We start from the raw sequence: 26,134 nt of genomic DNA, 5'->3' as shown, positions 1-26,134 counted from the left end.
ACAGACAAGTTTGTTAGCAGCAAGTCAGTGGCCCCCATACCTCATTTATAGCCCCTCCCCTACTTACTGAGCATGTGCAGTCCTGGCATCCACCCTCTCCTCCTGAGACCGTCTGTCCATCAACATAGGTCACACCTTGGAATCGACAACCTTCACAGAGAGAAAGCGAAATGATTCATTGGTGATACTTGACAACAACTTATTATATTGCACTGCAAAAAGCTAGCCTTCAAAAACAAGACAAAAACAACAAAAATTGGGGGTATATTACTTAAACTAAGCAAAATTATCTGCCCACAGAACAAGAAAATTTGGCTTGTGAAGACTTTCCAAAACAAGTAAAAACATCTAACCTCAAGGAACCCAGAAATACCTTAACATAACATGTCTGCCTTGTCATTTGGAATAACTTATCTGAATGTAATAATTTCAGTTTGAAATGTTAAATGTTTAAATATTAAGTGTAAGTTTAAAGTACTGTGCCAACTGTACTAATATATATAATAGCACATGTTTTCCATTGTTTCACTGATAAAAAACCCAGTGGATTACATTTGACTGTCATTTGTTTTAATTGTGTAAAGAGATACAATTGTGTCGAAGGAGTAATTTCTTATTTCATTCTTGAAATACAAAATTATTACTTTGAATAAGCAGTTTTATGCTTGTGAGTGTTGATGAAACAGCTTTGTAACAGTTGTTATTCTAGTTTCAAGCATGTATTACTCAATATAGGTCATAAAATCTCAGTAACAAGCTGTAATAACTTACTGAGATTATTTAGGACCAAAACACTCAAAACAAGTGAAACACTAACATAAAAACTGCTTAGTCACAAAAACTATCTTATCAGGCAAAAAATAAGCAAATTTCACCCTTATCTGTGATATTCAATCTTACTTAGATTTCAGTTTTCGCAGTGTGTGAGCTGCTTACCTTCACAGATGGAGCAGCCGCAGGCATTGGTGACAGGGTGAGGGCAGAGGGCTGCTGGACATGACTTCCTCACGCATCGCACTGAGCCACTCTGTCAGGGATAAGCATAACATGTTGTCTAAGAAGGCTAATCAGCGAGAAGGTGTGTATGTGAATATGTGTGTGCTCATGCTACCTGGCAGGTACATTCTGAGCAGAGGTTTCCTGGGTCACGGACTGACTGCCCATTTGTGAGGACTGCGTTGTTATAGAAGCAGCCTATTGAACAAAGGTTATGTTTGTGTATTTGTAAGGAAAATATGAACAAACCAAAACTGAGAATATGAAAAAATGATAAGATTTGAACTGACATACGTTCACATTCTCCACAGCATTGTCCAGGTGGTTTGTAAGGATGGCTGCAGTCTCCATAACAGGGTATCTTTGTGCAGACAACCTCCCCTCCGTAACAATAACACACACTACAGGGGTCTTTGTCATCACCAAACTCTGTGCCATCAGGATATTCTTTACCATGAAACATGCAGCCTGGAAGTAGAACATTTAAGACATCTTTGTTATAGCCTTCCAGAAAATATTTCCTGATAAAAGATCTGTTGATCATCTTCATTAATTGAGAAATGTATTTCTTCAAAGTTTCTTCACTCACCATCGCAAGACATGCAGCACTGCCTCTGCACAGGGTGTTTGCAGTTTACTGGAGGACAGCGCTTCCTCTCACATCGCACAGAGCCCTCACGACAAGCACACGCAGCACATGAGTCTGACGGATCATCCCAAGTATCTCCATTAGCTCGCTCTCTACTGTCATAGAGGCAGCCTGGAAAGGGAAATGAGTCACATCCTTTGAGGCAGAGCACCTGTGTTCAATTTTCTGAGATTTTTTTGGCCTAACAACTACAAATGCATTGATTATTTTTCCTGAATCATCAGTTACTAAGCTGAACCCAAGAAGCATTACCTTCACATGTCCGGCAGCACTCCTGCGTGATGGGGTGAGAGCATGAAGCGAAGGTGCAGGGCTTTCGTTGACAGTGAACACTCCCGTCTGTGCAGACACATGATCGACAGCTGTCAGTCGGGTGGTAGAAACGCTCAGTGTGTCTGTAGGGTCGATGTTCATACACGCAGTCGGATGGAGGAGCTGAAGGAAAATCAATGAAAAGGATGCCTCCATTAAATCACTTTATAATTTATGTTGATCATGGGATGATTTCAAAAATTGACATTATGGAAACCACAGAGGGTTAGAGCCAAATCATCATTTTCGAAACTGGAGCACTGGCATGCATCTGTCTCTTTCACATAACGTAGAGCCTCACGGCTGCCCCCTCAGCAGTCACAGTTTGAACACCACTGCTTTCATGCAGTGCAACAATACTAAAGATATTTCCGCCCTCTATTTGTAACTCTTACCTGGACACTGAGGGCAGCAGTCTCCAGGCAGCACATTTGGGTTGGAACACGGCAGCGGTGGACACCTCCTCATCAGACACTGGACGTTACCATTCTGAAACAAACACGATACACTGCAAATAATTCGGCACTTGCCAAGATTTTAATTCTTAGATTGAGACATGTTAGATGAATTACCTTGTTTTTAGAGTTATTTACTCGTTTTTAATCTTTGTTTGTATGGTTGAATCTTAAATTGATTATGAACATGTCTTTTTTTTTCCTCAATTAGTCAGGGAGTCTTAAGCTGAGTGAATAAAATAAGCTACATTGGTTGTCTCACCTAAAGTCTCATCAAAATAAAACTTGTTTCAAGATTGAGTAACAGCTTCAAGTTGCTTTATTTAAGAATAACACATAAGGCATCTATTCAAGTCACAGTTCAGCTTGTATATTATTGATTGCTCATAGTTCCCCTGTATGGTAATATATTAGTTTTGGTTTGGCTCTAAAGACTGTTTGAAATGAAGTATGCATCAACCCTGAGCCACTATTAAAAATGTTCTTGATTTTATATGTTGTTAATCCTGAATTTGTATTAAATGTTGCAGTAATCCAGCTTGCTGTTGTGGTTTCTGTAGAAACATTTAAGAGGTATATTCTAAGAATAAGATCTGGTTTAAAGATTTTAGTTTTAAGATGTTTATGTTTTCTTTATGTTTATTTATTTGCACAATTAAAAGAAAATACACACAAAAAAAGAGCAAAGATAAATAATATACTGTGCAGAAAGAGACAGAAAACTCAGAGAGCTTATTTGAAGCCTCCGCCCAAATAGTGTTCTAATATCAAAAATGAATAAAAAAATACTGAATTGACACATGTAAAGACAATAGTTGATACTAAAAATAAAATAACATAAGAATATACAAAATACAGTTATTACATCAACAGAATTCAAAAGTACAAAATATGAATATGATGTGTATGGATACCTGTTTATGAATATGTGGTTGAGCATGATGAGTATAATTGAGTAACAGTAGTTAAAAGTTTTTTCAAGCATCCTTTATAACACTTTAAAGATAAACAGTTTTTCGCTACATTGGAATAAATATTCCAGAATTTGCGTATTGGGAATCGACTCCTACAGGTAAACATTTAGGAGGATGTAAAACATATAGGATGGATGGATTACGGTTTATTTTAAGATGAGCCAGCTTATATCAAGAAACAGCATAATCATAGTTTTCTAATAGTGAGTCATTTTTTACTTAAATTGGTGTTTTTTTCTTGTCCCCAGGCCTTAATTTGCTCAAATTAAGTACACAAAATAAACAAATGAGATTTGCTTATATTCAGTATATTTCACTTATAACTGTCCTGTAGGAAGTTTGTTTTCAAGTAGTTTGAGCTAAAAATCAGCATACTCTACTTTTTTCAATCATTTTTAATACTTTTCAGAGCCTGCTTATTTTTAGATTTAACCATCTCATTTTAAGATTTCTTATCAAGTAAAATTAACTTGCTGCATGGACAGATAATTTCACTAGTTTTAAGAAATCTTCAACTTAAATTAAGTTTTTTTTACCCTTTATTTAAGCTACCATTTTTTGCAGTGTACTGATTGAAAGAAAAACCTGCTTCAAGAAGACTACAGATATCAGCTCTGCATGTGGAGGAGGATTTGATGTTATTCTTACTAGACAGTTGCATGTCCTGCACGAGTCAGTGGGATGTGGAAACTCCTGTCCGTTGGGATACTCTTTTCCAGCATAGCTGCAGCCTAACAGAGAAGAGTGGTATGTCATTGTCAGATTCATCCTTTTTATTGATAGGAAATGGATTAGAAAAATTCATAACTCCTCACCATTGCAGTTGTTCTGACAGCATGTTCCAGGCAGAGGTGCGTTACAGTGAGGATGAGGACACTGTGTGTGGTGACAGTCGATTGTGCCGCTCACACACTTACACTCCTCACACACACTCACTGGGTTAGGGAAAGCCTCTCCATCCACAAAGACGCGGTTTTCAAATGAGCAGTCTAAGAACAATGCAAACATAAAGGTTAAGGTAAGATAACTTAATTCTGAAAAAGTGTACCATTTGATTCATTGATTAATTTATTAAGATTTTGGATACCTGGACATTTGGGGCAGCACTCTCCAGGCGGTGTGTATGAGTTGGAGCAGTTAAGAGGAGGACAGGGCCTCCTTTCACACTCCACACTGCCATGCTGAGGAGAAGAGAAGTTAAAATTACTTTGAGGGTTTTAACCTTTATTAGATATTATTAGATAAGAAGAGATAAGACATCTGAAGAGATGTTGAATCAGTGACCGCTTTGAAAAGGACTGTAGCCTCTACACAAATACCAGTCTAACCAGGGCCCCATACAGTGCCTTGCAGAAGGATCCATCCCTCTTGAACTTCTACACATTTTGTCATGTTACAAGCAAAAACTTAAATAAATGTTATTAGGATTTTATGTGATAGACCAACACAAAGTAGTACAGAATTGTGAAGTGGAAGGAAAATGATACATGGTGTTCACAATGTTTTATAAATAAAAATCTGAAAAGTGTGGCGTGAATAAGTATTCACCCCCTTTATTCTGATACACCTAAATACAATTCAGTGCAACCAACTGCCTTCAGAATTCACCTCATTAGTAAATATAGAGTCTACCTTTGTGTACTTCACTCTCAGTATGAACACAGCTGTTCTATGGAGGCCTCAGAAGTTTGTTAGAGAACATCAGTGAACAAACAGCATCATGGAGACTAAGAAACACACCAGACAGGTCAGGGGTAAAGTTGTGGAGAAGTTTAAAGCAGGGTTAGGTTATATAAATATATCTCAAGCTTTGAACATCTCACGGAGCACTCTTCAATCCATCATCTGAAAATGGAAAGCGTATGGCACAACTGCAAACCTACCAAGACATGGCCTCACTCCTACACTGACAGGCAGCCAAGAGGCCCATGGTAACTCTGGAGGAGCTGCAGAGATCCACAGCTCAGGTGGGAGGATCTGTCCACAGGACAACTATTAGTTGTGCACTCCACAAATCTGGCTTTTATGGAAGATTGCCATTATTGAAAGAAAGCAATAAGAATTCCCATTTAAAGTTTGCCACAAGCTATGTAGGGACACAGCAAACATGTGGAAGAAGGTGCTCTGGCCAGATGAGACCAAAACTGAACTTTTTGGCCTACATGCAAAACGTTATATGTGGCAGAAACCGAACACTGCGCATCAACCTGAACACAATCTCCACCGAGAAACATGGTGGTGGCAGCATCATGCTTTGGGGAGACTTTTCTTCAGCAGGGAGCTAAATACAGGGCCATCCTGGAAGTAAACCTACTGGAGGCTGCAAAAGACTTGAGACTGGGGTGGAGGTTCACCTTCCAGCAGGACAACAAACCTAAACACACAGCCAGAGCTACAAAGGAGCGGTTTAAATAAAACCATATTCATGTGTTAGAATGGCCCAGTCAAAGTCCAGACCTGAATCCTATTGAGAATATGTGGCAAGACTTCAAAATTGCTGTTCACAAACTCTCTCCATCCAATATGACTGAACTGGAGCTGTTTTGTAAAGAAATATGGGCAAAAAATGTTGTCTTTAGATGTGCAAAGGTGGGAGAGACAAACCCCAAAAGACTTGCAGCAGTAACTGCAGCAAAAGGTGGTTCAACAAAGTATTGACTCAGTGAGGTGAATACATATGCACGCCACACTTTTCAGTTTTTTATTTGTAAAAAATCTTTAACTCCAAGTGTCATTTTCCTTCCACCTCACAATTATGTGCTACTTTGTGTTGGTCTATCACATAAAATCCCCAAAAAATAAATTTAAGTTTGTGCTTGTAACAGGACAAAATGTGTAAAAGTTCAAGGGGGATAAATACTTTTGCAAGGCACCGTATAGGTGCATTTCGACCAAGATTTCCAGGGTCTTTTAGCCCCCAGAACTACTTTCCCAGGAACTAAAAGGTTCCTGTGCCCCCATTGTTGTCTGCATTTCAACTGCGGGCTGAAGTCCCTGGTAGATAGTGCAAATCAGGCCAGTGATGTATGGAGAAAAAAAAAATCAAATAATATTTTGAAATCTTAATAAATAAACTAAACTAGTATGCATTCCCAGGAACTCCCTCTGTGTTTCAACAACTGTGTAAATTCCACAAACACCGTTATGTCTGACTGAAAGTCCCAGGACCTTTAAAAAGTACTACCCCAAAGCAGGGTCTTTTCAGGGGGGGGATTATCTACCCCGAAAAGACGCCTTATCTGCATGATTTTTAGGACAACAGCTCTATTTAGTGTGTGAGTCACAGGAGACATGCCTACCTGACAGGTGCAGATGCGACAGGGCTGGTCAGGGCTTGCAAACCTCTGGCCGTTGCTATAGATACGGTGGTTATAGGTGCAGCTTTCACACACAGCACAACAGGAGCCTGAGGCAGAAACGAGACAGTGTGTGTGTCAGGGTGCAGATTACATGTGGTCGAAGAAAACTCACATTCAAATACCTACCAGCCAACTTGGTGGGATGCAGGCACTCTGTGGGGGGGCACTGTGTGTGTGTGCACACAGTCTCTCCGTTCAAACAGGTGCATCTGGAGCAGGGACCCTCAGGTTGCCAGTTAGCGCCGTCTTCATATTCCACCCCCTCCAACACACAAACTACAATAAAAAGGGAGTTGTTATACATTTTTAATGAGCTGTATGTATCCCTGTGTCTCTGTGTAGATGCATATGTGTTCATTCCTGTGCATTTTTTGTGTGTGTTATTACCTTTACAAATTGGACAGCAGAGATGTGGATCTATAATTGGGTTGGGGCATTGAGCAGGGGGGCATTTCTCTTCACGGCAGATAACAGTTCCACCCTGTAACAGACAAAATGATCATTTAGTGTTTTACAGTTCATATGAGCATTTAAAAAGCAGCAGCAGTACAGTGGACACAGATGCTGAGGGAGGTGTATGGAATGGAGGCTTTAACTGCTCAATTACAATTACGGTCTGATATCTTTGTGAAGAGATGGCTACCTATAGCAACATATCTCTTTAACTAAAGGGAACTGTGCACTGTGCTACAATTTCTTAATTATCCACTTAATTATTTTCCACTCATTAGTTTTATTCCGCTTTCTAGGCCCCAATGTGTTTTCTTTCTCTTTGTTTTTTTTTTCTTTTTCCTCGCACTGTCATACATTTTCTGTGATGTTGTCAAGGAATGTTCTGTGTTGTGTTTTTTCCATGTTCAATGAAAAAATAAAAGCAGCAGCAGCTTCAAAGAGTCACTATTTCTGAAAACACGAGACAATTTATAAGACCTTAAGACATTTATCCTTTTTGAGAGGTCATTAGACTGAACACGTTTTGAACAACAACAGACTCAAAGTCTCATCACCGTCTTCTCTTCTATATACACTTACCTTACACCTGCACTGCAGGCAGGGTCCACTTCCAGCAGGGTTGAACACTTTCCCATCAGCATACACCCTCCTGTCATACTCACAGGCTGGGGAAAATATACAAATTCTAAAAATGTTTTCTGAAGGGTGAACAGTAAAAGGAAATTCTGAAGGCAGCATGCTAATAGTTCAAAATAATTTCAGTGGTTGTAGGAAACGATATATTTTTGGTAGATTAACAGGTAAACTAACCGTCACATGTGGGACAACACTCTCCTTTGCGTTTAGCTGGATGGCTGCAACGTGGTGTGGGGCAAGATGAATCGAAATGCTCACAAGACACTTCGCCTGCCTAACAGGTAGATAAGAAACTGAAATGGTCACTCTCAATTCATAAATAGATTTTTACCATTTACAAAACTTTAACATATCAACTCAAGTTTGACAAATACATGCTACAGATCTTAATATCAACTGATATGAGATTACTAAAAATATGATTTTTAATGTGTTTATTTTTTACCAATATGTAACTTGCAGAACTTGCAGTACAGACAAAATACAACATTTTTATGGAAAATGTGGTGTTCAAATATTTTTAGGTTATATTTTGGGCATTTCATACTTTATTAGATAGGTCACCTGAAGAGAGTAAGGAAATGTGAGAAGTAGAGCATTAGCAAAAACATGGAGCAAAGAGTCAAAACAGTAAGTTGAACCAGAAACCATGTGATGAGGACCATGGCTTCTATATATGAGACTTTAACCACAGAGCTAAATTACTGGTGCACCTGGAGAATTATTAAGGGAACTTAAACAAGACCAATATATGTTATCCTAGCATATAATATATGTTATAGGCCATGCGAAAAATCTCCTTCAAGGAAATATCCAAAGATTGTTCTTTGAAAGAGAGGGGGGTTATAACTTAAGAGGGAAGTTAAGATTAAAGATGGTGAGTGTTTGGACCACAAGGAGAAGTTTTTGTATTTCCATCTGTGGTGTAAAACTGTGGAACAGACTCAATATGGAGCTACAGCAATGTCAGAACGTAATCCAGTTCAGGAAGAGGTATAAAGAAATGATTTTCATGAGGTACAAGAAGGAGGATAAGTGTTGAGAATCACGAGAGGTTTACTTTTGATTGTCGTTGTAAATATGAAGATTTGACTTGTGGGAGTGCACTAGTATAATGACAGAAAATGGTGAATAAAGGGGTAGGATTAGATAAGTTTTAACTTCTTCCTACTCCTTTTCGCACATGTAAAGTAAAATGTTTCACTGCTTGCTAATGGAACTGATTGATTTTGTTTCTTTTGTATAACTATTTCTTCTTTTCTACTTGTATGTTTTTTGTTGTTGTTTGTTTTCTATTTTACTTTTACATGTTCGAAATAAAGACATCAAATGAAATCAAAATACTCTTAAAAACATTTCCACAACAAAAATAACACTATTAGCACACTTAAAACACCAGCGATATTCAGTTTGCAGAAATGGGATTTAATACTCAATGGTGTAAAAACTACGGGGAAACGATTGTTTGGTTTTTACGACTAACGACACTAACATCAGAATTTCTGCTACTCTTTATTACTGTTGCAGAAATGGTTATGAATAAGTTTTACAATCTACAACCTAACCACTAGATGTCCCTAAATCCACAATACTGATTCGTTCGTCCCATTTGTAATTAACAGTCCTCTGAAAGTGCATCAGGTTTTGATAGGTTTTCTCTCACCACCTGAGAAATGAAACCTAAAGAAAACGTTTTGAGTCTAGTCAAGTTCTCATTACATAAAAAAAAAGCCCAACTGAACTCACAGAGCAGCGGCAGTGGAGGCAGGGGTCTGTCCTGGAGGGGAACTTTTGTCCATCCACATACACTTTTGACTCATATTCACACTGCTCACACCTGCACACAACACAAACACTAGAAAATCAAGTAATACATCTAAACAGTCTCCCACTTGCACTTAAACGTGTGCTTTCTTACACATATATTACCTGCAGAACCAAAATAAGAGAGTAAGAAAATCACAAATGCAGGTTTGAGAACGACATGGGTGAGATAAGGTAGGTGGGTTACCTTGGGCAACAGTCTCCAGCTCGATGCACAGGGGCTCGACAAGACAAGTCAGGACAAGGAAGGGGTGAACAAACCACATTTCCATTCTGCAAGAAAAATATATTCCAAAGATAAAACCTCCAAATAAAAACTATTTCTAACAATGTAATGTTCACAATGATGATATGTGGCTTACCACACATGTACACTCCTGACACTGGTCACCAGTGGGGATCAAAGCTCCATTAGGAAAGTCATGACCATTCACACCACATCCTGTAAAACAGAAAAGGTGTCTCTGCATGGCACTGAACACTCACATGTTTCTATACTGACTCAAAGATCCCACCTTGACAAAGTGGACAGCATGTATTGGGTGGAGGAGCAGCTGGGTTTTTACATGGAGTGTTGCACTTCTCCCTCTCACAGCGCACTTGACCCTCCTGGTGTGAGAAGAGAACAATATCAATGAAGAGAAGGATAAAGATGAAGGCGATGGATGGTAAAACTGGCAGTATTAGACTCACCAAACAGGAGCAGACATCACAAGGATTCTCTACTGGCCTCCACTCGGCTCCGTGTTCGTACTTAACACCAGAATAGACACAGCCTGCAAACACATTTTACATTTGACTTTTTGGGGTTTATGATGACACTGGCTTTTGGTGGATAATTTTCAAATAGAAGTCAAGATAAACTTGAAAATAATCTCTTTCTCCATTTTTCTTCTTTTGCTTTTTAATAAATAAAATAAAAATGAATTCAGTATATATATATATATATATATATATATATATATATATATATATATATATAAATGCCAGTTTTATCCTTTAATTTAGGTACATTTTGTTATTATGCAGCACAGACCTGGAATAACCTCCCATAGTATTAGACAAGCCCCGACTCTGACCACTTTTAAATCAAGACTAAAAACGTTCCTCTTTTTAGCTGCTTACACTGCTCAATAATGGATGCAAACCCGTTTTTAAACCTTAGTTTTTATTTCTGTCACTACAAACTTTGAATTCCTCTTAACAAACTGAGTTTTAACTAAGTTTCGCAACTAATTTAACTTTCTTTCTTTCTTGATCTTAGATTTTAACATATTTTATGTTTTCATGCTTATGTTTGTTTAATGTCATATTTTAAATTGGGTATTTTCTGACAAGGTATGGCGTTATGGAATTAACTTGATTTTGGATCTACAATTAAATGTTGGGCATACAGGCATCCTGCGAGGGTGTCAAGAGGTCTGAGCCAGCTTTGGGACTCGACACAGAAAAGACTCAATGTATGAGTCTTAATCCTTGGGAAGAAGTTCTGAGGTTAATCGAATAATTAAAGGTTCATTTTGGTTAAGACAAGATCAGTTGTGATTCTGTGTCCGGTGGGACAGTAAGACTCTGCAAGTTAAAGACTTCAGAGCAGTGAAGGGGGATGATTATTTATAATAATCCCTCCTAATCTAGATAAATAATAAGACCCAACACTAATTACTATGTAGTTAAGTTACATGAGTACACAGAGAGAGAGAGAGAGAGAGAGAGAGAGAGAGAGAGAGAGAGAGAGAGAGAGAGAGAGAGAGAGAGAGAGAGAGAGAGAGAGAGAGAGAGTAGATCAAACATAACTGGCCGCATATAAATTGTAAATGTTTGAAGTGTTTGCTGTATGTTTTTGTTGATTTGTACTGTTCTGGTTTTTGTTTTTAACTCTGTAAAGCACTTTGAATTGCTCTTTGTATGAATGGTGCTTTATAAATAAACTTGTCTTGCCTTAAAAAATGCACCCCTGGCTGAGATTTAGTTCTCTGGTAAGTATTAAGCTGCCAACACACTGTACTAATAAAGACTGCATAACAAACATTTTTTTTTACCACTCAAATGTCTTGTTTGTTTTACATAACAAATAAAGTTAAAATAATGCTTTATGAAGATCTTTTGTAACTGCAGTCTCAGTGTACAAACAATCCCAATATAATTTTATTTGGAAGAACATTAAGTCTTTACTTTCCAAATGTGTCAAAATGTGAGAGAGCTTCTTGAGGAGAGACCTTAAATACACCTCCTATGTTCTTACCTCTGCATCGCTGGGAGCAGCCTCCTTCTGAAGCAGGGCAGGGGAGGGGAGCGCATTCCCTGTTCCCCCCCTGACAGACAGGAAAAGATACAAAGGGGAGATTAATTCTGAACAGAGGACCACCATCTCTTGAGGCTTGACTAATATGTTTGCATTAATGCACATGTTTGTAAAACACTCACCTTACATGTACATGTCTGGCAGCCATCTAGAGGGCTGTGGGACACATTATGAATTTTACCATCCAGATCACACCCTGAAAATAAGACAGAGGTTGAAGTGCATATGCATTTTATAGCTTAAGCGTGTGTTCTCATATTTTAAGTGATTGAGAATTTAGAGTGTAAACTAATAACTATGAAAAGACGAATGTCAATAAGTTTGAAAATGTTCAGCTGGTCCCTCTGGATGCAGGTTTTCTTCACCTTTTCTCTTGTCTAGGTCACTGTGGAACATCTGGCTCTGCTCTATTCCCAGTAATGACAGAACAGCATGGTTTTGATGCTGTATACACATGCTTGCTCTCTTACACACTATTTTTTATGGGCCGTTACTATAACCACAAGTGCCTGCAGCCTTCCAGCAATTTAAGACTGCAACCGGCAAGTCTGTTAACACTGAAAGAGATTTATTGTAAGAGAAACAGGGAGAAAACTGGATAGGGAATCAGTTTGGAGGATCCCCTGCAAAACATATGACATCATTGCCATTGCAACTTAATTATGTGTCTGTTTTGATGACAAAGAGGGTTATTAATGGCAAAGAGAGTACCCAACACTGAAAACAATGTACATTTTTCATTGAAGGCTGTCAGATACCTCATCAGAGACTATTTTTGATGACTCTGGACATGTCAGGAGATAATTATTTTAATGACGACCCTCTAAAGGACAGAGACAATGTGTTTGTTGGTGAGAGAGGGCGATAATCACACAGTGCGAGAGAGGCTAGTGAGGTAGCCCACTGTGCCCGCAGCCAACAGGCATTTCCTTTAGCAAGCCAAGCAAGCAGGAGATCAAAGTGTGTATGTGTGTGTGCGAGTGTGAGTCTGCGAGTGTCTATCATCTAAAGTAGTCTAGTCTACATACAGGAAAAATTAAAAGGAAGATGAGAAAAAAGGCAAAGCCGGTGACAGAGAGGACAGTCAATGGGGGTGAGAGGGGACAGTGGGCTGGTATGTGCACATGTGTGTTCCATTGATGGTGGAAAAAAACATTGAGCAAGAGAGAACAAAGTTTACATAACTGATGGAGTGCGGAGACAACTTAGGAAAAGAGAGAAAGATTGAAGCCTAAATGAGCCTTGAGGAAATAAGGAAAATGGATGTAGCCTCTGGATCTGCGAAGTGAAGCCAATGTTTCGGTGACACTATCTCTCTCATCTCAGTTAACATTTTCAGGCTAAGTTCATTGTCAAGGTTGTTGATTATATTCTATCATATTACCATGCTGCTTATTTATCCTCTTGTCTAAATATGATCACATCTGGCTCTAAAAACAAACATGCCAATGGCAAAACAAAGACCTGGAAACTTGTGAATCACCCTGATTACCGTAGACAGTGTAACTTAAAGTTTTTGAACCCAAACCACATACATTGTAGGCAGTCTTTGTCATGTCTATTTGAGCATCAGTCATTTGAGCTATCATTATGTCCTTCTTATTTCCATGGGCTCAAAGAGATATGTTAAGTACAAAAGTAACCACTGACTGTACAATCTCTCATCATGGGAAAAGCTGTAAAAAAGTATGTTGTTCCTCTGTTTTTCTGGCAGTAATCTGATGTTTACCAGCCATGGCATATTACAGTGTTTTCAGAAGCTAGACTCTGTGCCTATGTGAAACAGGAAGCACAATTGGGCACATAGCAGACTGCCTTGGGGTACTCATGGCAGCGGGCCTGATGGCCAAGATTGGGACAGGTGTTGGGCGCAGAGCCAAGGAGACAGCCACTGAACCAGTGAGGCTTGAAACAAAACCTCAAAACAGTGTTTTGAGAAAAAGGGGAATACAAGGGGAATTTTGCTTAAATACCTAACTTACAAATCATAAAATGGACTATGGTGCATCAGTGTTCTACACCCAAACGCTATATCTTAGGTTTAATTTCAAAACTTTAACTTATAATTACAATGGCTTTATAGTCTGCTGCTTACACTTTGCAAAGTGTAGATGACTATATCAGGGGTTCTCAAACTTTTTGGAGCCAGGTGAGAAAATAGTCTAAGGACCCCCTCATAATTGTAACACAGATTAAGTACATTAGTGATGTGTCATGATCAAAAGCTGCGTCTCTGAGAGCCGATGCTTTATAGTGAATCAGAAGAGCCGGCTTGCATCGAGAGTGAGCCTAATCATAACCCTAACCCTAACCCTAACCCTGATCATAACCCTAACCCTAATTTTCTAATTTATTAGAAATGTATTCAAATTACTTCACGGACCCGCACGCTATGGTTCGCGGACCCCCAGGGGTCCCAGGACCCCACTTTGAGAACAACTGGACTATATGATCTAAGCTACATATAACTATTATTATTTTATGTATTTTTTAGAATTTCTCCAAATGTAACTGCACAATATTGACCTTCAGACTGTCCACATCTTTAAACAAGACTATTTGAAGTGAAGTGACTTGTTCAATAACAACAAGGGGGCATTATTTGGTATAATCTAACCTCATGAAGTCAAATACATCTCGAAAAAACTACAGTTTACTATCAATCAGATTCAGCCACATTGATGCTATGAAAATATGACAATTCCCCACTTTAGGCATGAGACGCACATCACGGAGCTGGAAAGAAATTCCATAAAGGAATTCTGAATGTTTGTTTATTTATCTTTTTGCAGTTATAACAAAACAAAACAAAAGCATAGTAGAAAACACATTTTATTTCAGGCCCATTAAGGGCCCCCCTCCCAACATGGGCCCTAGGTAGTCAGTCCCACTTTTCCCCCCACTACGACGCCCCTGATTGTAATAGTGAAATCAAGCATGGATCTAAACTGCAGAAACAAATACTGATTGACAGAAATTGAAAACTGACCAATCACAGCTTTGCAAGTGTTGCCTCTTTCCTGTCAGGGGTTGATAGGCATGTGTTTGCTGTCATGGTAAAGAGCGTACTCGCCATTAATGAATCATAAAACAATCAAATGGTTCTTCACCCAAGCATCAAACTGTTGACTGTGGGCTGGTTTGATATTGCTATTTTCACTTTTACCTTGTAATGCTGCTTCCTGTCATCTGACGTGTTAGGAAGCCATATGTTGCTCTTTCTTTTGAGGAGCTGGCATAACAGCATGATGACTTGTGTGTCACATCCAGTCCTGCTCTGATAGACCATTCAAGCATTGCTTTTGTCCCATACAAGAGTCATCCTGTCATGCACGGCCAGCAGCTGCACCTCTTCACAGCAGTTCTCTAGTTTGAGAAACCCAGCATGCTTAGAAGTGGGGAGGGGGGACACATGCCTCTTACTCAGCCTTCAATCCCACAGAGATGCCAAAAGCCAACACTAACAAGGGGAAAATTAAAGCATAGCACTGCTATTGGTCTCAGCCAATGAAGCAGGCCAAGTAATGTTCCAGAGCTAAATCATGAGCTAATAACAACCAGTCACAAGAGTGGTCTACAGACTAAATCAGTCACATTAAAGGCATGGATTATTGTTTTGAGAAATGTAGTCATTCACATTGTTCAGAGTTAGAAGAGATGATTGATACCTGTCTGTTACACATGTAGCTTCAGCCAGGAGTTTTACATTTAGTTAAAGACTGGAAACAAGAGGAAACAGCCTGCCTAATCCAGTCTAAAGGTTAGAAAAATGTACCCTATATAGGGCTGGGCGATATGGGGAAATATCCAAGATTAGGATAATTTTTTTCATATCAGTCGATATCGATATGTATCATGATATAAATCGAATAACTATTTTGTCAAGCTTAAATGGTTCGCTACTCATAACTGAGTTGTGAAGACATCAGAAGGTTATTTTTGACTAGGTCTATTTTTGTCAGAGGTTGAACATGACAGATGTACCGAAGAACTGCACAAATGACATTGGTATCATTCTTCTAATCTGACTTGTAAAATAATGTATTTCTCAAAATATGCTTTTCCTGCCTTTTTAAATGTACTAGATTAGTGAGGCATTATAAAACCAAACAAATGTAAAGAAAATGCCAAGAGTAGTAGGTACTAAGAGAAAACTATGCTATCAAGACACCAAACAAAAAGGGTTTTAAAACCTTTGTTTTCATTTATGATTATGACCCCTCTTAAGCTTTTGAGAAGCACTGGAGACCTACTGGGCAACAGAACATGCAATAAGGAAATCTTCACAAAGAAGACAAAGAAACCCTACCACAGATGAAACTGGGAGAGCCACTTACGCCACAAGCTAAACATCAAAGATCAAGAATCTACATCCACGCTACTGTCCCCAAGAGGCTACACTCACTGGCACATTAGTGCTTTATACCAACATAACATGCTCATGATTGCAATGCTAACACTCATGTTTGGATATAATCTAAGTATTTTCTCTAGTTAGGTAAGCAGGTCAGCATTCTAACATTTTGCTGATTACTTAAAACACATAACTGCTGAGGCTGATAGTTATTTTGTTAGTTTGGAAAGCCAGAGTTAAAACGTAGATAGATAAAAGGCTACTCAATGGATAAACACACATCCTCAGTACCATAAACACATCTTTATAATAATGATAATACATGGTTTTTACGATATTTAGAGGAAATCAGGTAATGAGCTGCATCCTGTAGAAACTGCAGCTAAAGTCATTAAAAGAAAATTTGCCACAACTCTATGTATCAACAACATACTCTACTTTTCTCTTCCTTGCATAAAAAAATACCAGTCTGCTGTATGTGTGATACACTGGTTTCTTTGGTGTTGGAGGGACAGAAGCAGTGAAACCAGGCAAGGTCAGAGATCAAGATGAAAGATACTCCTCCACTTTGACAGAGAGCAGACAGACAAGGGTTTGTGAGAGGATATGTCATCTGCATGCCTTACAGGAGGTTTGCTTGTTTGAACAGCCAGGATAAAGACAAGTACATACCGTCTTATAAACTTGCAGAAAAGTGAGTTTAATTCACTCTAAAGACCGATACCGCTACTTGATCCTGCTACATGCTTGTTGTTCCAAACAGCTGATCGGCGTGGATCCGTGCTCATGCAGCGGAAGAACACAGGTCTGCGAGGTGCGTCCGAAAATAGTGACAAAACAAAGGGGGTTTCTGACAGCAAAATGAATAGCTCTAATGTTTTCTACCGGTGCATGCATTTGCACTGTGATGAGTGCCTGGACCATATTTTCTTAACTTTAGCAAAATTACGCGAAATAGGTGTCCCCGTCCGCAGAGAATTGTAACCTAGCTTGCCTGCCAGTCATCTGGGAATTTTCTCATTAAAGGGGAAGAGCTCACCGACACTCATTGTGTCTAGCAGGAGCACTAGTGTAACACATACGACCCCACTTCAAAAAAGCTGAAATATCCCTTTAACTTTGTGTTTTGGTATTTGTGTGGCATACAGAGGATAACATGAGCAAGATAGAGAAACGTACAAGTAGCTTAGTTGGAGTTACCTTTGATAGTAGCTTGGCATGTGACCTCTCCAGATTTGCATGTACAAACAGTGTTTAGGTCAGTTTGCCAGCTTTGACCATCCTCGACTTCACGCCCCTCCCACTCACACCGGCGTCTCACACATTCACATTCCTCCAGGTACTGCACACGAGACTGTAGATCTGCATTCTGTAGAAAAACAAATTGAAACCATGTCACATCATTTCAAAACACTTGAAACTCCTTTAAGAGACTAATTCATACATTCTTAATGACATACATACCTGCGTTTTGACCATGTCCAGCATTAGAGCCAGCTCTTCAAGCCTCCTCTCCAGCTTCCTCAGCCTGTCATCTTTCTGTGCCTGTGAAACAGACTTTACCCCTTGAGGAGATCCTGGGGGCCCCAGCACTACACCTCTCTGCAGCTGGTCACTCTGGATGTCATGGGGATAATAGTGGGTTTGGGCTGCTGACCTTTGGTTTGCTTGAGGTTTACTGGGAGCTGCATCCTGCTGGATCATTGGACTGCTGTCAGTCCAAGAATCTGAGCTATGAGTGTTAGCGTACTGAGGTGGAGGATGAGCGTCTGGAAAGAGAAGCAGCAGTTGGTGGGAGAGGAGATTCCTGAATAATTCTTAAATCAACCAAAGAGCAAATTTGAAGCTTAAACAAACATCCTGGGAAAATTAAGTCGAAATTAAGACCAACGCAGAGGAAAGGACAAACAGGCTGTTTGGGGTAATTTCTGCCTGAGGGACAGAAGATATGATCTGATGCACACCAACCAAGGTGGTCCTGCAACTGAGTTTAAGGCCTGAGAATGATTCTTGACAGAGTCATGAAATAAGCTTTGACCATTTCTTTAACAATGTGCATAGCTTTTTCAGATGAGTTTGCTCTTAGCTGAGCAACAATCCCAATATATCACAGAAAATGAAAACTTGAATTATCAAATCAAATGTTATAAGTGTTTTGGAATGGTGTCTTCTTAATTTTTTTAGCAGTAGCTCTAAATATGAATAATCTTCGTGCTCAAATAATAATAGTAATAATAATAATAATAATAATCTTTATTTATAGAGCACTTTTCAAAATCTATGTTACAAAGTGCTTTACAATGTCTCTAAGGACATGTGCAAAATAAAGAGCAATTTAAAAGACCATACAGTCAGTGCAAATGTCATAACCATTAAAAGAACATGAAATCATAAAAACAAATTAAAAACAAAATATAAATGTATAGCTTAATTCTTTACCTGTAACATTGTCACAGAGCCATGGACGCCTGTGATACGCTCTTATTGATATCTCTGCCACCTTGAAGTACCCCTGCAAAAAAAGAAAACTCCTTAAAATGTATTCTACATAATGAATAATGTTGACTGAAAATAGCAGTGTTGTTTTTGTGATCATTTGTTTTGTTGTGTAGAAATTAAAGCTACTTCAATTGTATCCTCAATCGTGTTTTCGTAGGTCAGAAATGATTGATAATTTGGTTTACAGACCATAATAGTATCCATCAAATGCTGTGCAACCCACTCAAAAATGATAGACATATAAAAAGCACTCAAAAAATACAGATAGAAGTAAATGTGAAGTCATGGCAATTTCAGCAAGAGTGTATGATATTCTGTATGTGCAAAAAACTCACACTAAATTTACTGTCTTTCCTTCCTGGGGTGCTGGCAAGAGTGACAACAGCATCTTGAGGCAGCTTCAGGTTGAGTTTTTCTTCAGCTTTTATTGGTAGAACCACAGCTTCTTGGCAGTCAACAAAAAATGTTAGCCTTTCAGTCTCCAGACTCACAGCCAACTGTACCCACACATCCCTGGAGAAAGGGTTTCTCCCAGGAAAGTGAAAGCTGGTTAAGCCTTTGGCACCTTCTCCCGCCTGGTAATCCAGATGCAGAGACTTATTTTGGGTGGATGAGAGGATTTGGAGAATGGGTGAAGACGCAGTGGAAAGAGAAAAAAGAGTAGCACTGGAGCCTGATGCCTGATGCACCACCAAATGCACCCCCATGCTTCTCTGAATGCTTGAGTGCAATATATGAGTGTATTCACGTGGAAGAGTCAGGTGAGGGGCTCTGGGACGTATCCTGTACACCACACCTCCAGGACTCTGCAGCCTGGAGACTCCGTTTATGTGGTGTGTCATGTTCAGTGTCAGAAGTAGGTCAATCACTAGGAAAGAGACAACACAGAGTCACACTTGTTACACAATATCACCCATACTGCTTGTTGTCAGGGTCTGTCTGATGGAGGATGACAGTGGTTTCTGGGTTGTAATGAAAGGGAATCAGAATGAAGCCATTCATCATCTGATCACATGGATACCGTCAAGGATCTGTCGTCCTCTCTTTTATTAAATTATTAAAAGGTAGTAATAGTTCTTTAAAGCTACAATGGTTATAGCTCTGTATGTTCACAAATTATGAACACAATTCATTATTGGTTATTGTAAGCCAACATACTCTTTAGTGAAATGTTTATCTTTAAACACTTCTCTGATAGCTATAGTGTATTTAAGGAACTACAGTAAAAAGCTACATCAACATTTACGAGATGGATAGATTTTTATGGCTCAAACTGACTGAAAATATATACAATTGTTCGGAGGAATTGAAGAGTTATTTGCAAAAACAGATAACTCACTTTAAAAAAACAAACCAAAAAAACCAAACATATTTTTTCTATTACTAGCTTGAGTTTTATCAATCAATTAGGTTGAGTGGCTTTGACTAAGTTAAAATAACATTACTAATTAGAGGTATCTTAAAAATGTAACTCTATTAGAAAATCTATATTAAAAAGAATTATCTTTTTTATTTATAAAAACGGAGATTCTAATTTTTTTGTCTTGTTTTGCTTTGTTTTTATAATGTTTTCTTTAAGCATTATGTGTTTTTTCTTTGCGGGTTTTTATGTATTATGAAATCTTTATTTAAGAATAAAAATATATTGAAAAGAAAAACGGAGATATGTTTTTTTGCAAAATGAACTCTTCAATTCCACAATGACCGCAACAACAGTGAAATGTTGTTTGACAACTTAATTCTGAGATAAATCTATACAATACATATTCTCTATACTATTAAACACTTTTGACACCTAAATGAGCATTTAAAGACTTATTTCGACATGCAATTTTGTGCAGGAAACATGTTTGCTTGACTTATTTAGCATACTTTCACACTGTGTTTAGCTGTAAATGTATCAAAATAACATGTTCTTTTTGCCACAACAAGCATACTCAGTTTGATGGTTGTTGGTTGAGGGTTTAACCCACATAATAAAACAAAAAAAAAATTAGTAAAGTGAACAGATAAGAAAAGAAAAACCTACCATTTTCCTGGTTTGGACTAGCTTGACCCTGTACAGACAGCGCGAGCACCCAAAGTATCTCCAGCAGCACGAGCGTCCTGTGTTTGCGGCTCTCCATTCTCCAGACACATAAAATCGGAAGCTTGGGACTAAAATCCAAAGTTTTTACTCAAAAAGCATGCTGCTCATCGTCATTTTAACCCTTTAAGTTGACATGGACCTTGGACAAGGCTTCCATTTCCCCCTGCGAGCAGCAGACCTCTCCAACGAGCGCGAGAGGGAAACATGAAACATCTGGATGCAGGCAGGGCGTCACTTCACTGCAGTCACTCACAGACACACAAAAACACACGCGCGCGCACGCACACACACACACACACACACACACACACACACACACACACACACACACACACACACACCCCTGGGGCTATCTATCACTTCAACACTTTTACAACACAATCAAAAAGGAGGATGATCTGTAGTGCACTTGAAAATTACAATACTTTCTCGGAATTGTGTTCCTGATGAATGAGGGAGGAAAAAGCCACGCACGCAGAAACGTTCAGGTGTGCAGTGCGTGTGAGGTCACCATTGTCTCTGCCTCTGCCAGTTTCCATTCCCGGAGAGATAGTGAGTGGAGTCTTTTCTTCCCCTCTTTTCCCTCATTTTGTCAGAGGGGGAAAAAAACCCTCTCAACTCAGCATGCTCATAGCTGTTGATTCCCAAAACCACCGTCTCGGCAATCAGCTAAAACCTGGTCAGGGAAATGGAGGGGAGCCATGCAGAGGGGTTTGTATCTGAGGAATAGGGTGGGGGTAAACACAAGTAGTCATGTTTCACTGTTGTAGAAAAGTGCCAGTTTTGTATCCCACCATGCTCAACTCCACCTCCCATCTGTCTCCCTAACTCTTGGCTTCTACCTTATGTTGTTGTTCTTATCATCTCTGCTATGTTTATTATCTCAGAGATTTTCTCAAACTCAAACACCCTCATAGGATACAGCCTTGAAAGACAAAGGCGTATATCTCTCATTTTGTTTACATGTTCTTGGTGTGATGTGAAGAGTTCTTTCAATGGATGTACCAGACCGGAGATTCCCCCATATCTGTTGAAGTAAATCCAGGCTTAATGAAGTAGAATGAACCTGATCTCAACTAGATCTCACCAGCATCTTGCCACATACCAAACAAAACCTCATTCATGACTCATGAGAGCGGGTCTGTAATAATCACAGAGAAGTAAAGCGTTTTCCCACAGGACTTGCTCTCTTTACTTCAGTGGGTTTTCAACATAAAGTAATTTCCTCTCTGGCACTTCAAGGCCAAGTGGGCTGGTAGAAGATTGCGATAAAGCAGCAGAAACCAGAAGATTAGACAATTTAACTCAAGTGTTTACAGTGCTTTTTAAAGTTATGGGAACACGATAATTCAGCTAAAATGTATCCTGTTCTGAAACACCTCCCTTGGCCTTTCACTTGTTTAGGAAGGAGAAGATTTGAGTTACACCCAGCCTACTGTGGGCCGATGTGCAGGACACATTCAGCAACTTAGAACAAAACCAAGAATTTACAGCCGCTCTGTGAGGTTGCTGAAACACCAATGCTTTAAGCTTAACACTACTATAGGCACACAAACCTTGTCAAAATGATTATGCTTATAAAGTCTATCATGAACACATGTTACTCTATATGCATTTGGACATATTCTAACTATGTCACCACAAAGTACAGCTGAGAATGGTTATATTTGCATGTAGTCATAAACTTCTGGGTTGCACCAATATTGCAATGTTGGGCTCATAAATGTCAGTACCGTGTTTCATGGCAATCCATCTATGAGCTGTTATACAGACACATCAGTCAAAACCAAAAATGTAGAACTCGTGGTGCTGAGAGAAAAAGTCAGAGGATCACCAAGGTCATACAGATTCATACATTGGGTAAGATAAGATAAGATTATCCTTTATTGTTCCCACAACGGGGAAATATAAGTGTTACAGCAGCAAAGTAGACAGTGCAAAACAATATAAAGAAAACAAGAGCATATAAATAGCAATTATTGAAAAGTTATTAGTAATTAAAGTTAAAGAAGTAGAAATAAACACATCTTAAGAAGTATACACAACTAAATAAGTACATTTACAAATATTTACAAAACCAGTGACGCAGTGAAAAATGTACACAGACTTGTACCATGGTATAAAACAACGTACAGAACAGAACTGAGAAGATGAGTAGGAAAAACATATTGCACATGTAAGAAAAGAGGGATGGGTAATTATTGCATGTTAATAAATAGATGGGGGAAATATTGCACTTGAGTCTGTTTTGGTGAGGTTATTGCTATTGGTTATAATGTCTGACCACTGCAGGAAGAAAATACCTGTCATAAATGTTGATGCAATTTGTTTTCCTTATCCAACAAAAAGCTTTTGCAATATTTCAATTTTGAAAAAAGTTGTAGATTGTCTAACCAACATTGCAAACTTTTGAGTGATTAAGACACAAAGCTGTTAATGTCTCATAACAGTTATGCATGAATTATTACTTTGTTTATTTTTCTGGATTATTTTGGTGTTGCTTGATGTGAAATGTAGAATAGATTTTGCCCTGCCCATAAAATAGTTTATGCACTTGACTTTGAAAGCAGAACTATTTACTATGCATTTGATATGCATTTAGTATAAGAGTTTCATAAATTAGCATACACAAACAAAATAGATAAAGAATGTTAAAACTAACAGCAAAGTTTGAAGTACCCTCTAAACCAGGGGTTCCCAAACTTCTCAGCTCGCGACCCCCAAAATATAGGTGCCAAAGAGTCGTGACCCTCACTGTCCCTCAAAGTGATTTAACGTGGCTTCATTTAGCTGGTCTGGAGAAAATGAACCTACCTACATGAGCATGTGGCTGTGTTTCCTGTGCTGTTATGAATTAACCTACTGCTACTGATGCTTTTGATAATTAACTGTTCACTAGCCTTAAACTTAGGAGTCATCTGGCAAAAAGAAAGGCAGAAAACTCATAACATTTTCTATTTTGAAGGTTTTATTTCAAGTTTTGCTACTATTTTTGTCGATATTTTTTACTATGATGTGTAAAATGTACTATTTTTAGATAAAGTTTGTCATTCAACTCTTTTTGTTGCATTTTATTGTGTATTTCTTTGTTCACCACAAGTTAACAAATTATATATAAGTAATTCAAAACCAACAAAGAGAAGAAAAAAATAATAAATTAAAATAAATAAAACAATAATAATAAACAGTGCAAACAAAAAGGAAGATAAACATAAGAAAACAAGGTAAATAAACAAAAATAAATAATACATATTTTTAAATAACTTAAAAAAAAAAGAAAACATTCTGGAAGACATCTCACGACTCCCCATCTGTGTCTCGCGACCCTCCAGGGGGTCCTGACCAGCAGGGAACCCCTGCTCTAAACTGGTTACTCTTACCAGCGGTTGTTGATATATGGTAAGCTCAGTTTTTATGGATTTTCATATCAAGGTTTCACCAAAACAAAAACCCCATTTCTCACCACTTCCTCTTATTTAACCACATCTCTGCTGACATCCAGTGGTCATATCCAAGCACAGCATACACATTTAATAAATCCACTTCTGCGGACTTAAGACTATTATTACAACCTCAGTCTTCATTTTCTCAACGTTAATCTAAATTCAGCTTGAAACATCTTCAACATGTAAAATATGAAACAGACTGTTGTTCAACCTTTCCCTTGGGCAAACTTCAGTCCTCAAACACACCTGCCCACCCTGCACTTTTTTAACAATGGAAACCACTCACATGCCGTCGTTAACCAAAACAGTTCTTGTGTATAGTCAGATGCCAGCTTTCATCACAGGAGATATTTGAAGACACACACTTGTAATTGTGTCTCTTCATGTTTGTGTGGGGCTGTACATGCTAGGGCAAGTGTGAAAAAGGATGTAGGTTAATCTTGAGAAGGTGTACAGCCATGTTTAATTGCTAATCCCATGTCAGGACCAATTAGGGAATGAACAAATCCAACAGGAGCAGACTGCATAATACAATTACATTACTCTGTTTTTTTATTAGCAAGTTCTAATTACAAGAAGTAAGTGAAATATATGATTTATAAAGACTTATATTTACTAAAGCTCTGAACATTTCTTGTTCTGTTTTGACAACTATGAAATACAACTTGAACATGAGCTGAATGGACACTGACTGTTGAGCTTTGACTATATAGTAAACTGTTGATGAACACCAGATTTCTTAGAGCCAGACAAATCTCTTAAATTCACTTGGCCTCCTTACCTCACTGACAGTCTAATCTGATTGGCTCGGTCTTTGTCTCTGACCAGGTAGGCCCCGCCCCAGGCTTTAGCCTCAGGGCTGACACTTATCCCAGGATACACACCATAAGCTGCTGTCTGCCCCTTAATGTATGTAGGCAGGGGTCAGTGTGTATGTTAGTGTGCGTGTGAATGCATGTGTGTATGTGTAGTATCGATTGTTGTCACTTTGGTTCTTCTTTGAAGCCTCAGTCTGTCTTTCTAAGAGGGGTTTGGAGTCTTTTTCGGACTTTGGGAATCAGAGATGTTACTTTCATCGCAAGTCAGGATGATATGGAGGCTGACTGATGAGCCGCAGAGGGTTTGACAGCAACAGGTCAGTCCATCAAGGGACAGATTGAATATTTTCTGTTTTGGTATTAATGAATACTTAACATGTGTAAAAGTGTGTCTATTTATTTACCTTCCATTTACAGCGGGAAAGGTGTTTTTTTAAGGAATAGTTGTTGCTTAGTTGTTATGACTTTTTTAAAACCTCATTCAGTTTTAGTGCGTGTGGGGAATTAAACATCCATGATTACAGTGTTACATTAAGACCCTGCCAAGGTTTCTTTTAGAACCTTAAGATTAGCAGTCTAAAGTTAGTTCCTTTACCGAAGAGACTTTGGCAGGCAAGGGTATAAAGAAAATTCACAACAGAGAAACTTGTGAGCAGAAAGACAGCATGTCTCGTGTTTCATTTGCTGTCTTAAACTGGGAAAGGCAGAAACATACTTAAAGGGGATTTGATGGAATTACACGACAGGTCAAAGAGTGTGTGTTCAACTCTGCACATTAAAAGAGGGTCTTAACCATACGCTGACTCTTAAGATGTGCTGGCATCAAGGCAAAAGGGCAAAGCTGAGTCCAGCCCACTCATTCATACCATTGAAGGGGAGAGGATGAGCATGTTTAATTACCTGTGTTTGTTTTCCCTCTCTGCACTTAGAAAGATCTGGTTCCTGAGGCCTGACTGAGCCCAGGA

At 38.7% G+C, this 26,134-nt stretch overlaps 1 protein-coding gene across 2 annotated transcripts in view; it reads right to left on the bottom strand.

The window, feature by feature from the left end:
* kcp (kielin cysteine rich BMP regulator) overlaps positions 1–21,372 on the bottom strand; it is a 29,745-nt gene extending 8,373 nt beyond the window's left edge. Inside the window, exons 1-27 of one of the 2 annotated variants that reach the window (XR_004631679.1) lie at positions 20,846–21,145; positions 19,152–19,684; positions 18,757–18,829; positions 17,782–18,086; positions 17,518–17,686; positions 12,086–12,159; positions 11,904–11,973; positions 10,352–10,434; positions 10,174–10,267; positions 10,021–10,100; positions 9,846–9,931; positions 9,581–9,671; positions 8,009–8,108; positions 7,778–7,863; positions 7,133–7,226; positions 6,872–7,021; positions 6,686–6,792; positions 4,474–4,567; positions 4,202–4,375; positions 4,035–4,117; positions 2,353–2,446; positions 1,898–2,080; positions 1,586–1,756; positions 1,291–1,464; positions 1,112–1,194; positions 937–1,027; positions 68–150 (exon numbers count right to left, since the gene is read on the bottom strand). Coding sequence is in view for 1 of the 2 variants with exons in the window: in XM_034686619.1 (XP_034542510.1) it covers positions 68–150; positions 937–1,027; positions 1,112–1,194; positions 1,291–1,464; positions 1,586–1,756; positions 1,898–2,080; positions 2,353–2,446; positions 4,035–4,117; positions 4,202–4,375; positions 4,474–4,567; positions 6,686–6,792; positions 6,872–7,021; positions 7,133–7,226; positions 7,778–7,863; positions 8,009–8,108; positions 9,581–9,671; positions 9,846–9,931; positions 10,021–10,100; positions 10,174–10,267; positions 10,352–10,434; positions 11,904–11,973; positions 12,086–12,159; positions 17,518–17,686; positions 17,782–18,086; positions 18,757–18,829; positions 19,152–19,684; positions 20,846–20,942 (3,522 nt within the window). In the remaining variant the exon portion in view is untranslated. Of the gene's footprint in view, positions 1–67; positions 151–936; positions 1,028–1,111; positions 1,195–1,290; positions 1,465–1,585; positions 1,757–1,897; positions 2,081–2,352; positions 2,447–4,034; positions 4,118–4,201; positions 4,376–4,473; positions 4,568–6,685; positions 6,793–6,871; positions 7,022–7,132; positions 7,227–7,777; positions 7,864–8,008; positions 8,109–9,580; positions 9,672–9,845; positions 9,932–10,020; positions 10,101–10,173; positions 10,268–10,351; positions 10,435–11,903; positions 11,974–12,085; positions 12,160–17,517; positions 17,687–17,781; positions 18,087–18,756; positions 18,830–19,151; positions 19,685–20,845 lie in introns of both variants that reach the window. The other variant, XM_034686619.1, reaches the window with a different exon arrangement.
* Between the last annotated feature and the right edge of the window lie 4,762 nt (positions 21,373–26,134).

Source organism: Notolabrus celidotus, chromosome 6 (assembly GCF_009762535.1).
Source record: "Notolabrus celidotus isolate fNotCel1 chromosome 6, fNotCel1.pri, whole genome shotgun sequence".
In the NCBI taxonomy this organism is placed as follows: Eukaryota; Metazoa; Chordata; class Actinopteri; order Labriformes; family Labridae; genus Notolabrus; species Notolabrus celidotus.
This window is presented reverse-complemented; position numbering and strand designations above follow the sequence as displayed.